This window comes from Phoxinus phoxinus, assembly GCF_949152265.1.
Source record: "Phoxinus phoxinus genome assembly, chromosome: 2".
Taxonomy (NCBI): Eukaryota; Metazoa; Chordata; class Actinopteri; order Cypriniformes; family Leuciscidae; genus Phoxinus; species Phoxinus phoxinus.
In genome coordinates, this window is record NC_136877.1 from 27,603,220 (window position 1) to 27,620,391 (window position 17,172).

The 17,172-nt window shown below is 38.9% G+C and overlaps 1 protein-coding gene across 50 annotated transcripts in view; it reads right to left on the minus strand.

Moving 5' to 3' along the window:
• scrib (scribble planar cell polarity protein) overlaps positions 1 to 17,172 on the minus strand; it is a 97,329-nt gene that overhangs the window by 43,901 nt on the left and 36,256 nt on the right. For all 50 annotated transcript variants that reach the window (XM_079604858.1, XM_079604824.1, XM_079604856.1 and 47 more), the window contains exons 2-12: positions 5,167 to 5,284; positions 4,445 to 4,523; positions 3,992 to 4,081; positions 3,631 to 3,687; positions 3,445 to 3,508; positions 3,070 to 3,144; positions 2,705 to 2,849; positions 2,029 to 2,147; positions 1,000 to 1,199; positions 688 to 854; positions 92 to 222 (exon numbers count right to left, since the gene is read on the minus strand). In XM_079604858.1, coding sequence (XP_079460984.1) covers positions 92 to 222; positions 688 to 854; positions 1,000 to 1,199; positions 2,029 to 2,147; positions 2,705 to 2,849; positions 3,070 to 3,144; positions 3,445 to 3,508; positions 3,631 to 3,687; positions 3,992 to 4,081; positions 4,445 to 4,523; positions 5,167 to 5,284 — 1,245 coding nt within the window. The remainder of the gene's footprint in view (positions 1 to 91; positions 223 to 687; positions 855 to 999; positions 1,200 to 2,028; positions 2,148 to 2,704; positions 2,850 to 3,069; positions 3,145 to 3,444; positions 3,509 to 3,630; positions 3,688 to 3,991; positions 4,082 to 4,444; positions 4,524 to 5,166; positions 5,285 to 17,172) is intronic.

The following is a 17,172-nucleotide window of genomic DNA, read 5'->3' on the forward strand; positions in this document are numbered from 1 at the left end:
ATACACAGCAAGAGAATTAGCACATGCACACAATTTCATGTAAACAGCTGTTCAGAAATGATAAACATCCTGTACACATTTCCACACTCACCCTCCTCTCTGCCGCTGTCTCCTCATCTTCCTCTTCGTGTTTGGAGTCATCCCGGAACTGAATGACTGATACCCTGTTCAAATTAGTGTCTGTGGGCCAGGTTTCATCAACACTCCTCTCCAACAGATTCTCTGCAAAGAATATTACAAAATATTATAATATGATGTGTGTCATGGATTCACTATTTATGTAGTCTCAGCTTCAGACAGCATGGTCATGGACCACCCAAAGTCCTTTATACTGACGTTCAATGCACTTTTTCAAAACAAGTACTTCCTGCTCTAATCTGATTACTGTAGTCTCCATTAAAAATGCCTGGAACCTGACAGGTATTCAACCTACGAAACAATCTGTATTTATTATCTGAGAACAATCTTGTATAACTGTTCTTAGAGACTACCATGCCATTAAATTAATTTGTCAGTCAAATGGTCTGCTCCTGTCTAAGAGAGCGGTTCTTGGCTAGAATAAGGTGCAATGTGGGCTAGGCACTTTAGTCATGCTGTTTAGTCAAAGATCTGACTATGCGAAGCTACTATGGGTGTGACTATAACCTGCATGACAGCTCCACACATGAGAATGGTGGAGTGTCTTACCAAGGCTTGATGAGGGTTGCTGGGGCAGCAGGTAGCAGGTGAGAACTTTTTCCCCAGTCTGCTCATCATCCTCTGTCTGGAATTTCAGCATGGGTTGAGACTGGTTCTCTGCCAGCCACATGGCCTTCAGGTTCAGATTGGCCAATGCGAACGGTAAATTCTGCAACCTGCGATAGAGAGCAATAAATAGAGAAACTTCAGTGCATGAAACACACAGTCGGTAGAAACTCTTATGGTCACACTGACCATCTCACATCCAAAACCTGTAATAAGGAGACTGACATAGTTTAGTCTACAGAACGTATTTTTCACCTGTTGCCTGCCACATCCAGCACGTGTAATTCTGTGGCGTTGGCGAGCTCAGCGGGTAGTTTTCCCAAGCGGTTATCTCTGAGGGAGAGTACGTTCAAGCTGACGCATCCTCCCAGCTCTGCTGGGACGCTGCTCAAGCGGTTTCGGTCCACATTCAAGTTGGTCAATTTCTTCAGCTTCCCGAGTGAGCGAGGGAGGGACTGAAAGTGAAAACAGCACAAGGAAGTTTTCAAAATGGGCTCTGCTCTGACACGTCAGCTTTCCTCTTGAAATTTGGTACTGCTAATATTGTTGACTCCTTTAGGATCAATTGTGAATTGTGACTCATTTGCAATTTTGGTTGAAAACATCCCCTAAACACAGGGATGGAAACTTTAGGGGGTCCGGGCTAATGCCCTCTGGGAAGATTTTTTTTTATATATCAGTAAAAAAAAATGTGTCTTTACAGTTGGTACAGTTGGGGAGAGGGAACTCACCCTAGACCCTATTTAGTTAATAAAAAATCTATTTAATAAAATCTCTACTTCAGTTGTTTCAGGCCACATCTACGCTGTTGTTTTTATGGAATCCATTCAATATGACTATACAATAATAAATAAATAAATAAATATCCTTTTAACAATAATTATATAAATGTTTTTAACACATTAAAAATTTAAACAAAATAATAACAAAATGTATTATAATAACAATAATTTTCTAATGTTCTACCCCACCCCCAAATAAAACAAATCAGATTTACACAAACCAAAATGACTTATTTTGGATCCAAGTTTATACCCCTAAAACAAACAGATTTAAATGTAATGTAAATGGATTCCAATGAATAGTTATCTTGTCCTCTCAATCTATTGACACATAATTCCCATAATGGTACCATTAAAGGAAAAAAAAGCACCGTGACAGTATAATAATATAGAAGTGATACGGAAAATATAATGTAAGGCTCCAAAACCAGCTTCACAGAATTAGAAAGTGCAGTAAGTAAATGAAATCAGAACAGAGATCAGGTGGTGTGGGGTTGTGTACCTGAAGAAGGTTCTCAGTCAGCATGAGCTCTGTCAGGTTCTCACACTCGCCAAGAGAGTCTGTGAGATGCACCAAGCGGTTCTGGTTCACTTTCAGAATTGACAACTTCTTAAGTGAGCCTGTTAGGAAAAACATTCTGGATATAAAGATTTCACCTATGCTTTGAGATAACTGCAAATACAATATATAGTCAGCAACAGCTGTAATCAAATCAAAACAGTTTCAAGATGAACACTGAGGACAAAAACATCACTATGTTGACACTAGAGGGCAGTGCTGTGATTCTCAAATCAACAGAAACATGTTTCTCAGTGGATTAGAGCAAAGAGAAACCGAATTAGCATTTTCATTGTCTCCTCAAAGGGAAGATTGACTAATTAGCATTTTTCAAAATGTTCACCAGGCTAAATCACAACATTCATAAGTTAATAAGTTAAATGTCAACATCCAGTTAGCATATAATGTAGCAGACTGAAATCAAAAGCGATAATTTTGAGTAAAGATGAGGTTGTCACCATATAGGTGCTGATTTCATTTAGACTGGGCAGCACATTGTTTTCAGTGAGATGAATACGAGGCAGGACAATGTGTTTATTGTAACGCAGCTATGTCTCTATACAAAAGCAAGCACAATCTAGTATTTATTGATATTTGTAAGAGGGCTATAAAGTTTCACCAATGCTGTCCGGCAAGACTTCGAGAACGTTCTCGGAGAGCAGCAGGTCTGTGAGGGCAATAAGGCCGCTGATCTCTGTGGGAAGCTCTGAAAGACGGTTTTCTGACACGTCCAAGCAAACCAGCTGCCGCAGGTTTCCCAGCTCCTGTTAAACACAGGTCATCTTTCAGTCAGCCGAAAATGAATTAAGGCACTTTACTTTCCACTCCAGTTATCAGCAGAACAGGCACATGCCAAATGCAATCAACTGCAACGAAGGTAAACAAATGTCTGAAAATGACAACATCTGCATGAATTTAAACTAGATATGTAACAACATCATGACCCATATGATAATCAGCCAATCAGAAGCTGTCTATACTCACAGGAGGTAGTGAGGAGAGCTGGTTTCTGTCCAACCATAGCTCACGAAGATTGGGCAGTGCCCCAAGTGTGTCAGGCTGAATGGAAGAAATATAAAAAGAAAGCAGATTAAAGACAGAACATGAGAAAAAAAGAGGAATTATATGAAAAGCGGCACATAAAGGAAAAAATATATAATATTAAACTATTTTCCTCAGCAGGTCCTCAGGTGTTAGTTCAGTAAATGAAATGATAATCAGAGATCCACTGGGGCAAACAAAAATAACATGCTCTAAATTAACTTGAAAACATGGCATGCATGTGTTTAACAGCTAAAACAACTAAATTGATCTCAGGAGGACTGCTGTAAATATGACCAGAAACTGGCTGGTTCTTACCAAAACTTCCAGTACATTGCTGCCCAGATCCAGCTGTTCCAGTTTAACCAGGAAGGAAAGAGAGCTAGAGGATGATGGAGACATTTGATGTCATTTGCTTTGCATTCATTAAAAAGATTTTGGGGGTAAATTCAGAGCATGCGCACTGTGGATTTAATGACTGCAGTTTATTGGGAAAATACTCACGAGGGTAAAGATTTCAGTAGATTCTCCCTCAGCTCTAGAGTCACCAGGTTTGACAAGCTGGGAGGAGAAAAAGAAAGAGACGAGACTGAGTGGTGTGTCACTCGATTTGGAAGAGTAATGGGCTCTTCCATCTGTACGACATCAACGGTGGTGAAAACCGTGTGTGTAAATGTGTGAGATGATAGATGTATGTGGATGGAATGCCTGCTTTATTTTTGTAATTATAATACAGACATTTTAAATATTCTAAAATAACATGCACATGTCATGTATTCCTCTTAGATACACATTCCTTTTATCCATACCCTTTGTTAAATGGTGGGCAGACCACCAGCAACAGAGCATATTCATATTGACTTACTTTCCTATGTCATTGGGTAGAGACTGCAGCGACACGTCATTGAGTGATAGGTGAGCCAGTCCTCTGAGCTGTGTGAAGCCATCAGGCAACCTGAGACAAAAAGAAAATGAGACGCACAATGGAAAAGGCTTGAACTGTAAAAGCAGTTACCACTAGCAGCAGCACCCGTCTTCCTGCTTAAATGTAAATAAGGAGTAGGAAGCACTCGTGTGATGAATAGTTGACATCCTCCAATGGCCGCGTACACTGACTGACCCGAACAAAGAGCCTGCTACACTCTCAAATGCTATAAAAATAACATTACAGCATTTTAACAAGACATATGATCATTTGTAACCATGTTTTAATGTCAATATTTCTTCTCACTTCCCAACTTTTCTACACCTTTCATAAAGTGTAACTTGATATGAGCCAGAGCTTTGAGGGATTTGGGGGTTCCTCCAATCCACTAACCTGGTCAAGGGGTTTCCGCTGAAGTCTGCAATCTCCAAGGCCTGACATAATTTAATGTTTTCAGGAATCTCAGAAATATCTGAGAGAGAGAGAGAGAGGGGGGGGGGGGGGGGGGGGGGCAAAGTCAGCAAGATATAATGGAAGGAGTTTCAAGACAAAATAAGCACTTTTTCAGGCTTCTTAATAATGGTTACAAGATGGCCTGAAAGAAAGGGAGGAGAGGGTGAATTGACTGTGGTGAGAGTTGTCTGTATGCGTGTTATATGGGATCCGAGCCACACATACAGGACCGAGAGGTGCTTCATTTGCTGAGTTGCAGAATACAACACTGCATAGTCTAAATACAGACCAACATGCTCAACATTCCCACAGTCAATCCTGAGAGTAACAGTGAATGTGCCTCGGGCTGTGAGAGGCACAGGAGAAGACAATTGAGCGTTAAAATTGATGACATTTTTTTTAAATAGACGTGGCTCTAAGAAAACATTCCAGTGCTCTGTATAAGGAAACATACAGGATGTGTAAAAAAGTGTGTAAATATCTCTAGATGGGAGGAGTTTGAGAGAATAGAATGAGGCATTTTATAGTGCTTTCATATGTACTACTGTACACCCAAGCGCTTTACAATCATCTCAGGGGGTCTCTCCTTAACCACCACCAGTTTAGTTTGAGAGAGCCGGTCTATTTTTCTGGAGCAAGGCACTTAAGGAGGGTTTGCATACCATTTCTGGAGATGTCCAGCTCTACCAGCTGTGTGAAGTTGGCAACTTCGGGCGGCAATTTTTGAATCTCGTTGTCACTGAGGCCCAGCTTTCGCAAATTGTGCAGTTTGAAGAAAGGCTGAAAGGGAAAGAAAGAGTACGAATTAGACACACACTTACTGGCCAGACTAGTTCATCAAGGGAAGCACATATGCACCCACTGGTCACTTTATTAGTACACCTGTAAACTGCTTATTAACTTGCATATCTAATCAGCCAATTACATCAGAGCAACTCAATGCAGTTAAGATGTGTTCTCAGTCACACCATGTCATCATTACCACAATTACCTCAATTCAATTACACAATAGTGGTGCCATAGGAACGCATAATTCCCAGTCCGAGTGCATGAACAGCTTCGGATATAACGTCGGGTATTGTCATCTTGAGACTAAGGTAATTACAACATGGTGTGAATGCAGCATTAGGCATGTAGACACGATCAAGGGAGACATGCTGAAGTTCAAACTGAGCATCAGAATTGGGAAGAAAGGTGATTTAAGTGACTTTGAACGTGGCGTTGTTGGTACCAGCTGGTCTGAGTATTTCAGAAACTGCTGATCGACTGGGATTATTCATGCACAAGCACAACCATCTCTAGGGTTTACAGAGAATGGTCAGAAAAAGAGAAAATATTCAGTGAGTGGCAGTTCTGTGGGCGAAAATGCCTTGTTGATACCAGACGTCAGAGGAGAATGGCCAGACTGGTTCAACCTGATCAACTCAAATTATCTTCTTTTATGTTCCACAGAGGAAATGACAGCCATGCAGGATTGAAACAACATGAGGCTGAGCAAATGATCATTTTCATTATGCAGTGAACAGCCACTTTAAGAGCACTCTCTTGAAGAGCGCCTCCCCTTTAAGAGCTCGTGTCAATTGGTTATTGCTCATTAAATGTGAAAAATAACTACAGGCAAATCGGTATCTGACATGATTTTTTTTTGCATAACAGGCATTATATTCTGACAGATTTGTAGAGACCAGGGTGGCTGGTAACAATGAAAAATCCAGATGGGTCAAGCACAACTAGACAAACTGCATGGTGAAAAACATTATATAAATGACAGATTTACAACAAGCTATTATACAGTCATTCATTTACACAGGCATTCCTCCACTTGTCCACTTCAACTGCAAAAATTGAGGAGACCAATGATATTCAAATTAGCAAAACTAGTTTCTTTTGACTTGAAGGTAACATCTTGCATACTTAAGTAATGAGGACCACCACTCAACAATCTGACAACAGCTCATCTCCACACACTTCTCTAAACAACTAACAATCATGTTAAGGGAAGGCAAAAGTGAGCGTGTCAGCGACTGAACACCAGGCTTCTCTATCAAGAGCTCGCTTGTTAGCTGGTCACATTCAGTACATTCCTGCTGCCGCGGCCCATCATGCCCTCTCCTCTCTGCGTGCTGGTCTTGCTGCTGAACAGCACCAACAGAGGGCTTACTATGTACTGCCAAGAACAAGGCTGATACTGCGGTGTGTGTGTGGTTGGTTGTTGTCTCTGAACAGAAATTCTGATTTACTGGTACAAAAGAACAAAACATCGAAACTCTTTGTAAAAAGAGAAAATGGATGCAAAATAAAAATGAAGGATGAGAACAATGTGATTGGGGCTTCAGCAGACTTCCCAGGGAATTCAAGATGACAAACAATGATTTACACATGCATAAGATAAAACTACTAAAGCTCAAGAATTTATATTTTTTTATCTTCGAAGAACAATGATTCTCTCATAAAACTTAGATCACAGTTTTAAAATTAGGCAACCTCATATATCCATCCATCCACTTTCAAGGTTTGAATCACATTGAGCTGTGCCGCACACAAAAATACACACTCTGATGATAACGGATAACCTTGCTTAATCGACCATAAATAAGTTGATTAAATTACTATCGACAATTAATCAATCGGTGATGAATCATTAGCATCATCTGAGAGGAAACAGCACAGCCTTCTATTGTTTACCTCAGTGGTTCTTTGTGGGCAGCCATGGTGGCAGGTGATGCGTATCACATGACTAAGCGATGGGAAATGTGAGCCTGGTAAGAAACAAGATCAAAATATACATACGCATCAAGCAATAAACTCAGTACAGCTGCTGCATACAGGACTGAAATAATTTAAACAAGTGGTGTGATGACACATGGTTGAACTACACTACACACCATCTTAAAAACTCAAGGGAAAATACAGCGATGCCCAACAAAACACATACCAGCACTAACTTCCTTCAATTATCAACACGTTGGGAGACGAGCAGAGCATGGCCAGCGGGAGCCTGACTGTCGACTGCTAGTCAGGCCGTCCTGAGTGGGAGCCATGAGGTCTATTAGAGGGGAGGAAGCTCTCTAGTGAAGGCCTGATTATAAACACACACAAAGCAGCCCATTCATCAATGCAGCCAGATGCCAGGAGAGCCCAAGACCATATAGTTACCAATCTACAACACTCACACACTCAAAAAGACACTCTTTTCACTGTCCAGTAATCCATCTGCGTACCCTGCGTGTGAACAGACTTGGTGGTCAGACATGCCTCATGTTCCTCTGACAATTGCGTTTCTATGTGAATGGACAACAGGTGACTAATGCAAAGACATTCTGCATCGATCTGTTCCATTAACTTCACTAAACAGAACAAAAGTCAGTCATCCTGGCACACTTCATATGCACTTGCGATCTTGTGGACTTGCGCATGTCCGTTCAGTCCAAAAGACTTTTGTCATTTTAGGTTTAAGAAGGGTGCTTGCGAGCACCCCAAAAGCCCTCGTTGCTTTTGCCGAGCCCGCACTGAAGCATGGCCCGCAGCAGACTTCCCCCAACAGTCAAAAAGTGTGACTTTAATCCACTCACTTCATGTCAAGTGCACTGACTGTTTGCAACTGCTAGTTTCAGACAGCAGAACATACACACACACGGTTTAAATAAGCCATGATAATTCACTATAAAAAGTAGAGTGTCGCTTTAAAATGTAAAATAAAAGGGTGTCTATAAAACAACAGCGATAAATTATAACAGTAATTATATCCACCAAGAAAAGTCAGGCCATACGAGAGCATTGGCACCAGTGCCACCAAAATCTACAGCTATGACACCAGCTATATTATCTTATATATTTTTTAGCTTTTGAAGGGTTTTGACACACAATGTTTTCTCATACACTAAATAGCAGTGCAGCACATATTTAAAAAGAGATCTGATGCAAAAAAAAATTGTCACATCGGAATGAAAAAAAAAAAGGTCTTAAAATGTGACCATTTACATTAAACGCAGTCTGGAGCCCTGAAAGCTATGTATGTAGGTTTATAAAACAGACAGTTCTGGCTTCTGAATGGTCAACACAGTGTCCAGGACATGCTGTTCACCATATCACTGCAGAGAAATCAGAGGACAACTAGTTCAGCACTATGTAAGGGACAATATCTTCAAGTAGATGGATGGCACAAAATTAAATTGCTTAAAATGTTTTAATGACAATGTGTCCTTATTTTTATGTAGCACCAGCTTTTAAATGCAATAAGGCAGTAAATATATTGTGAATAATTAATAAAACATGCTGCAGCCTGCATATCTCAAAGGTTGAAGTTTCATTTTTTCCCATTTCTATTTCCAAGTTGAATTTTTTTAACAGTATGACACAGCAACATTGGCTCAACCAATAGCGTGAGTTTTGGGGTAGGATTGTCTGTTTGTCTGACCAATGGTAGAAGCGGGGAGTGTTTGAGAATATTTATTTTTAAAAAGCCATATTTTTTGCAATTCTGCTTGGTGCCACAAGAGGCACAGAATCACACACTGCACATTTAAATACGCATTCAAATCACAAGGGAAATTGTCCTAAATGAGAATGTGATTGTTGGAGTTCTCCCATCTAACAGCAGCTCAAGGTCACTTACAGTGATTACACCCAGCCAGAGCGCAAAACATATATTTTACAGCCTGTACTGTCCTTGTTTATGTGACAAACACAACAGCTGAAAATTAAATCAAACCATAAACATTTCCTTCTTCTGTCTGAGCAAGGCATGCATATAGAGATGGAGAAAAGAGGAGTAAGATGGGGGGTGGAATATGTTGGCTCGGTGTCCAGGTCAGCACAGAGACTGCTGTGTGTTAGTCAAGTGACTGCTTACCCCATGACTTTCTCCAATTAAACCATTACAGTTAACCCCTTCGTCTGCAACATTACTAAACATCATTTCATCCTTGAAACAAGACTGCACGGAAGACGACAAGACTGTAATGTTTTAAGAGCCAGAAGGAGATGAATATAAACAACAACCGACTACACTGACAAACAGATGCAACTCTCACTATCCCACTATCTCTAGGCCATTTCCTCTACCTTGTCTCTATTTAAGGAGGACTTTAAAAGTGAATGTGTGCATATTTGAAAAAAAAAAAAAAACCTATTATTTGCAAATAGCTCAAATTCAAGTTATTTTATTACTATAATTTCAAACTTCTTTTTTAATTCCCTTTAAATTCTTAAACTCTTATAGCACCTTCCTGATGGGAATCAATTGCCTCAATGTTTACAGTATTAATGTTTAATGCATCCAGAAACAATGCAAACACGCATTAAGTCCACTAAGAGCACAAACTCCTGACCTTAAAACATTAATGACACGCCCATTGTCATCAATCACGTTGCTCATCTTAATGGCTCATGCAAAATTAAAACAGCACAGAAGTTTTAAAATGTTACTTGGCAAGAATGGCCCTTTCAAGGCCTCCTTCCTTCTCTCTGAACGAAAGGACGGCACGGTTGGGGGGCAAGGATGGGGGAGGTGTGGGCAAACAAAGCTTTAAGATGGTTCTTCTTTTCAGCTCTGAAGAAAAGGAGGACAGGGGATTGTGGGGTTGACCGAATCAGTACCACCCCCCCACAGAAAAAAAATAAATACTAAAAAGGTGAGTGCATATATGGACAAACACACACTGAAATGGGGAAACCAGCACTATAAGTCCTTGTCAAAATATCTAGATCTCCTGTGTGATTGGAACAAAACATTACAAAAATTCATTCTGAAACAAAATTCAAATTCAACATTTCTCTCTTCATCCAATGACCTGTGGGGATTACACTGAGGGTTCTTCCTAGGAATGAACCCCCTGCCCTCTTTTCCCTCTTCTTTCCCCTTAGCATTGAGACAAAGCCTCTGAAGTGCACACAGTGCTGTCAATCAAAACTAAAACCACTTAGCTCCTCCCACTAAAGGCACCAACAGTGTGTGTAAGACTTTTCTATTGTTCTCAAGCAAAGGACACAGGCTAGCCAAAAAAAGAGAGAAGATAAAAGATGGCAAGAATGTGGGATACAAAAGAGATGAGAAATGAGGTCAGGAAGGATGGAGAGCAGGAATTGGGGAAAGGGAAAGTGAGCCAGAGAGAAAGTAAGAGCAGTGGATTATTAATGAGTAGAGAGTGGGCTGATGACGGATGAAAAGGTTCATTAGTGACTTCGTTCATCCACGCAGGTCAATAAGACACTTACATAGACCCGATTTCATTTGCTGAACTCACACAATGCCACTGTGATATCCTCTCCACTCATCTCATTTACAAGTGCATAACTGAACAGTGGCAGTTACTGGCCAGTCACAAACAAAACAAGTGTTTACTCTCACAAGCCTGAGCCTAACCCTAACTATAAAAGACAGATTACTGTTTATTCAGATTAAAATAAACTGTTTTTACATTTTATATTGAGTTGAATTTATTTTTATTTGGCGTTACATTTGAAATGGTGAAATTATATAAAAATATATTATTAGTAGTAATTATCATTGTTCACTTTTTTATAAATTACAGAACCCAATGGTTCTTGGGGTCAGGAAAGTATTACAAATGTCAAAAAAAAAAAAAAAAAAAAGGTTGTCTTGTCTGTGGTATATTAAAGCTGCAGTCCGTAGTTTTTCCTCTTTGTCGCCATCTCTGCTCGAAATCTACAATTGCAGTTATTCGCGGAATTATCAACTTTACGTGGGTTGTGCCTCGACACGGCACAGCGCGGATGAATGAAGTTGAGGAGAACATGTGGCTGTCAGTCACCGCGCCGGTGTGGATACTGGCATTCGGAATCACAGATTCTACTTTTTGAAAGTATGACCAACATAAGAGTTTTCACTGGAAAATGTAATCTGAACAAGTAACATCCACTTATGTTCTGACCAACTAAGGGGAAAAAAAGCATTGCAGCAAATCACGCTGATTAAATCTGACGATCGCTTATCACGTCAAACCGGGAAAATTATACTTTGTTCTCAAATTGTTAATGTTAACAACATCCGCACTGTGTGACTTCATTTAATGCCCTTCCAATATTCCATTATTACAAGCTTACCGTTTTGAATCGAGCTAAGGCAAGCATATGGTTTTAAACACTGGCTTGTTACGTACTTGCTCAAATTTCTTTTGGACAATTTTTAACCGAAAAAAGTTACGGACTGCAGCTTTAAGTAGACACAAATTCAGTCATTTTAGGCTGCAAAAATCTGAAAAAAGTACCGTGAAACCCTGCAAGATCTGACTGGCTGGTACAGAAAAAATTGTAAAGTCACATTCACATTAAGCATGGAATAAAAATCAGGGTTTGTAACTTTAGCCTGCTAGCATTGAAAGCATATGATCCCACCCTTCCTGGAAATCGCTGTCCAAATCCACACCTCCTCCAAAACATGAACACGCACAGACCAGAAGCGAGTTATTGGATTACATCATGTGTCATTCAGCAGTGAGAAAACTTTACAGTATAGTGAGGGGAAAAAACTGAAGCGCTTGCTTACATACATAAGCATGTGATTGTGAACTGACTCCAGTTCAGAAATTGACAGTGCATTCTTTCCTTTATGACAACTTATAAACTGGAGTAATTTCAGCCTAATTCATATGCGATTTCATATGAACATATCGCAATGGTCGAATCTTACTGAATTATCTGCATAGTAGTACATAATGATTGCTATCAGGATATGAGGAGACTTTAGACCAGCAGAATAACTAAAAAAAATTATGTAGAGAATCACCAGCAGCCTTTATTGTGAATGCCTTTTAAATGTAATATAAAATCATGACTTTGAAGTAGAACAACAAAAGATGATGCAAAATTTTAAAAGGAAAAAGAACTAAATGGAAAGAAATTCCATTTGACTAACATAAAAAAAAAACTTTAATTTGTAATTTGTCAATTTGTACTAGAAAAGTAACATTTGTAAAGACAAACTTTTAATGTTTACTTGTCAAAAGGTCTTGAAGTTTGAAGGTCATATGTGATTATAGACAGACTAGTCCAAATGACAGAACAAGAAAACAGCACAAAAAGAAAATTAATTTCCCAGAATGCATTACCTGTGTTGAATTACTATAAATTGTAATTCAGTAAAATCCACTTCCTCTAATTCCAATTAGAATTCAATTCAATTTCCTGTGAGGTATTGAATGTAGTTAGTCATTTTTACCTCTAGTATCAAATATTTAACAATTTTCATGAGGGGGCAGTTGTCTAAAAGTAGCATCCCGAGCCAAACGAGTCTGGCACACAGACTGCAGCTCTGTCACTGGTGCTATTGTACCACAGGGGGCCCGTGGCAGGATTGCAGAAGTGTCTGGATCAGCAGAGTACAGCATTTCTGTCCTGCAGACATTTCTCCAACATAAACAGCTTGTCCCACTCTTCATTTTAAGCATATTCTGCTTATGACAAAAAAAGATTACCAAAAAGGCAGAGATTATAATTTTTTTGTAGCTCATCAACGGTTAAAAAAAAAAAAATCATAAGCTTAAATCAAAGCTTATTTGTTTGCTGAACATTAAACAATGGAAAGTCCGGATCATACTTAATTACACAATACCCAATTCATAAAAACTTAGGCTATATGAGAGGGAGTTTTATGCAAAATGACAATAAACTTCAGTTTGAATAAATTCAATAGTCCTTAGATTCTCCAAATTTAGTTTGGAATGCATGTGATGCACAAGTAATCATTTATTTATTTAATTATTTATTAGACTGCAGAGCTGAATGTACATAAACATTTCATTCAGGATCTGCCACAATTAAAATAATTTGTTCAGATATGTACACAGTCAGTGTGCGAGTATCAAGAAGTAACCAATATTTGATCATCTTCTTGAGCAGCTCAAGATCCGAGCCGAAAACAGAGACAGAAAAAAGCAGCAGTCCTTCCATGTAGTCGGTCACATTTGTACGGTGGCTGAGAAGCGCAAAAACCAACCACAATTCCAAAAACAAAACAACAAATATATAAACGTAATTAAAACACTAAAAACAAATGAACAAGTTAGAAAACACAGTACGATTTCCGAAAACAACAAATCTGAAAACAAATGAACAAGTCAGAAAACACAACGACAAGTCAGAAAAAAACAGAAAAGACTGTCTATTTAACTGGCTAATTTAGTGCGATTATTATGGAGCAAAAAACAACAACTTCATATTAAAATCTACGTACCACTATCTGGTTTGGTCAGACAAAATTATAAAAGAACTCGATCTGAAGTGGGAGAGTGGCATGTAGCAATAAAAGTAGATACAGCTTTTGACCCGAACAACCTTTCGAGTTCGAGTCTCCCTCGAGTGACAAATTGTAATTCACAATATTAACTTCTTGTTGTTTACTGATCTATATAAAATTAATATCACATTCACATATGGAAAAAAACAGCACTCTTGCTTGTGTGCTTAACTATAGGCTACCATATTATATAAGACAAAGGCTCATGTCGGGGCATTGCCTCTATATCTGGAATTTTAGGGGCATTATAACTGGATTCTAAGTGTTTATGTTTGTTTTTTGCAAAGTGAGTGAACTACTCAATTTCAGCTTGCAGCCTTGCACATAATTAAAAAATATACATGGTAGACGATACAGCTAATACACATGTACACGTGAATCGACATTCTCCTGCCGCAGTCTGCTGTACTTTCTGCATGTCTTGATTGACATATCTCGTCCAATCAGCGGTCAGTATTCGATTCGCAATATACACTTGTCGTTTTGTTTTCAGAATTGTTATTGTGTTTTCTAACTTGAAGTCTTTCCATTGTGTTTATAAATGTGTTGTTTTGTTTTCAGAATTGTTATTGTGTTTTCTAACTTGAAGTCTTTCCATTGTGTTTATAAATGTGTTGTTTTGTTTTCAGAATTGTGGTTTGTTTTGCACTTCTCGGCCACCGTACATTTGGCATTTCCACACACCGGCAGAGCTGAGGCATGGCTTTGGTAACATTAAGAATTGGTGTGTAATAGTTTATTTTCTAAGGAACTCTTCCTTTCAAATGTATGTAGGCTAGAAATGTCAGGTGTGTGTGGGCCAACAGAAAACTCAGAAGTACAGAGTGAGAGGGATAGAAGAAACCATTGCCAGAGAAACCGCCCGATAGGCCTATCTCAACACAGCTAACTGCTGAATGATCATGGGAAAGCAATCATTTACTTAGGGAGGTGAAGGACTGTGCACTATTTACTGAGTGAGAGTGTGTGTGAAAGTTTGGGATGGAGCCAGACTTGAAATGACCCCTATAGGACCAGTTCCTATGTGACTTGTTTAAAAACCTGGAACACGTCTTTTGGGTTACAAACATACACTACGGTTCAATTGTCTCGGGTTGGTAAGATTTTGTAAATGTTTTTTAGAATCTTATGCTTACCAAGCCTGCATTTATTTGTTTAAAATACAATAAAAACAGTAATAGTGAAATATTATTTAATTGACCGTTCGCAAAAGCCACGCCCCTTAGTTATTGTTACTACGCCCGTCAAACAATTGAGAACCAGACACATTGGCTGGGTTGAGCTCCATACATTAAGTGATTGGTTTTGGAGAAATGCAGCAGACATATCCTCCAGGGCACGACAGAAAGTATAGACAGAATAGCGCACGGGAGCACATGCACAAAACAGTTTTATAAAATTATATCAATCATTTTTATTTGATCATTTTACAAAACTGTTTTGTGCATGTGCTCCCGCGCGCGCTATTTCAGTCACAACACTGCAATCAGAGGACGCGCTGAAACATCAACTCTCGATGCTGTTCTCTTCATTCATAACTAGTAGCCTACTGTGAAGGATATATTTGTGTAAATAGTTGTGCAACTGCGCAAACTTTGTTTTGAAGTTTAATGTTTGAGTTCCAGAGGAATTTGTGACTGTGTAACGTTACCTGTTCAACCACATCAAAGTTTCGTAATTAGTTAAGTCCGTGCTTTTCCTCTTTTTTTTCTCTTGTTTGCTGACTGAGGGGGCCGCAGTGCCGTAGTTAAACGGTGTTTGTACATGTAGCCTATTTTTTTATTATAGTTGCAAGCAATCATAAAATACAGCATATGAAAAATAAAAATAAAATAAAAAAGGTGAGAAACGGACCTCGGGTCGGGCTTAAAATATAACCGTAATGTTTGGGTCGGGTCAGGTTAAATTATTTCGGGTTCGGGCTTAAGTTAAGCCCGTGCAGACCTCACTGCCAAAGGCGCATCGTTTCACTATCTTGCTGAAATCGCAATGTTTGACAAAGGCCCTTCTCCTTGGTTACAGTTGCTGAGCTAGGATTGGACGAGAACCGTTCGAGGGCGGGGTTTTGCGAACGGTCAATTATATATTAGATTATTACAATTTAAAATACCTAATATAATTTATTCCTGTGTCGACAAATCTTAATTTTCAGCATCATTACTTCAGTCTGCCGCCTCACATGATCCTTCAGAAATCATTATCATATGCTGATTTGGTGCACAAGAAACATTTCTTACTATTATCAGTGTTGAAAACAGTTGTGCTCTTGATATTTTTGTGTTAACCAGGCATTAAAGCCATTTTTTTTTTTTTTTACTACAAATAAATTCAATAGAACAGATATACAAATGAAATAAACAGTGCTTAAAAATTGTCAGGGTATGTAGTGACAGTAGTATTCAGGTACAGAAATTGAATAATCAAATGCAAATCAACACTCCATAGTTTTTACAGTATAAATTAAATAAAGAATCTAAGATTAATTCATATTAAAAGGACGGACACACGAACAAAAAACAACAAACGTGTGTAGCCAATTAGCATAGTATGACAGTGAAGGAAAGAGAACGAGCAAGAGGGAGATTTGAAGAAAGACTGCAGAAATAGAGATGAGAAAATACAAAAGAGAAAAGTTCAGAAGAAATCACTGGAAAATGAAGGGTTATGACTGAAGAGCTTTAGGATCCGCGTTAATATTAGAAAAGCTTTCCAGTGCTGGAGAGAGCTAAGCGGTAAGGCCTGAAAACAGACGCAGTGGCTGCTTTGGTTCCGCCCATTACTATCATTCATTTATTTGTGCTTTATAAGTGTCATAAGTTTTTCGTCTGCGCTTTATTTAGTTGCGCTTCCTTCTGCTATGATAAACAAACATCCAGTCTTGTATTGCATATATGTAACGGAGGCCGGCTAGTGAGAGTCGCTCTGACGACTGCTAGAGAATGAGGTGTGACACATTGGTTATCTTTGCAGCATAAAAACTGACATGAAGCATGAAGCAAACTACACTGCACAACGCTCCTCTTACTTGCATAGTATCTGCACGTTGTTTATGAGATAATTTGTTTAGTTTCTAAATTGGTAGTGTATCTTCAATGCCACATGCAGTAAAGGAAAAAAAAGAAAAACAAGTGCATTGCAAGATCACACTGAATTAAAGTTTATGTTTGGACTATTTTCCTGCAGCACCTATGGAAATGGAGGAGTACAACCACAATCAATTAAAGTTGAAGTATTTCTAAACAAAGGGTACTAAGAGTACTTGTTTTCCTGTATGTGATGCCATAAATTACCCTTTTGTTATAAATGACAGTGCTAATACAAGTGCCAATTAACAAGAGGAAACGGGTGTGAAATGCAAGCAAATCATAGTTTTCCTCCCCTTCGTACAGAGCGTTCTGCTGCAGAACGCCTC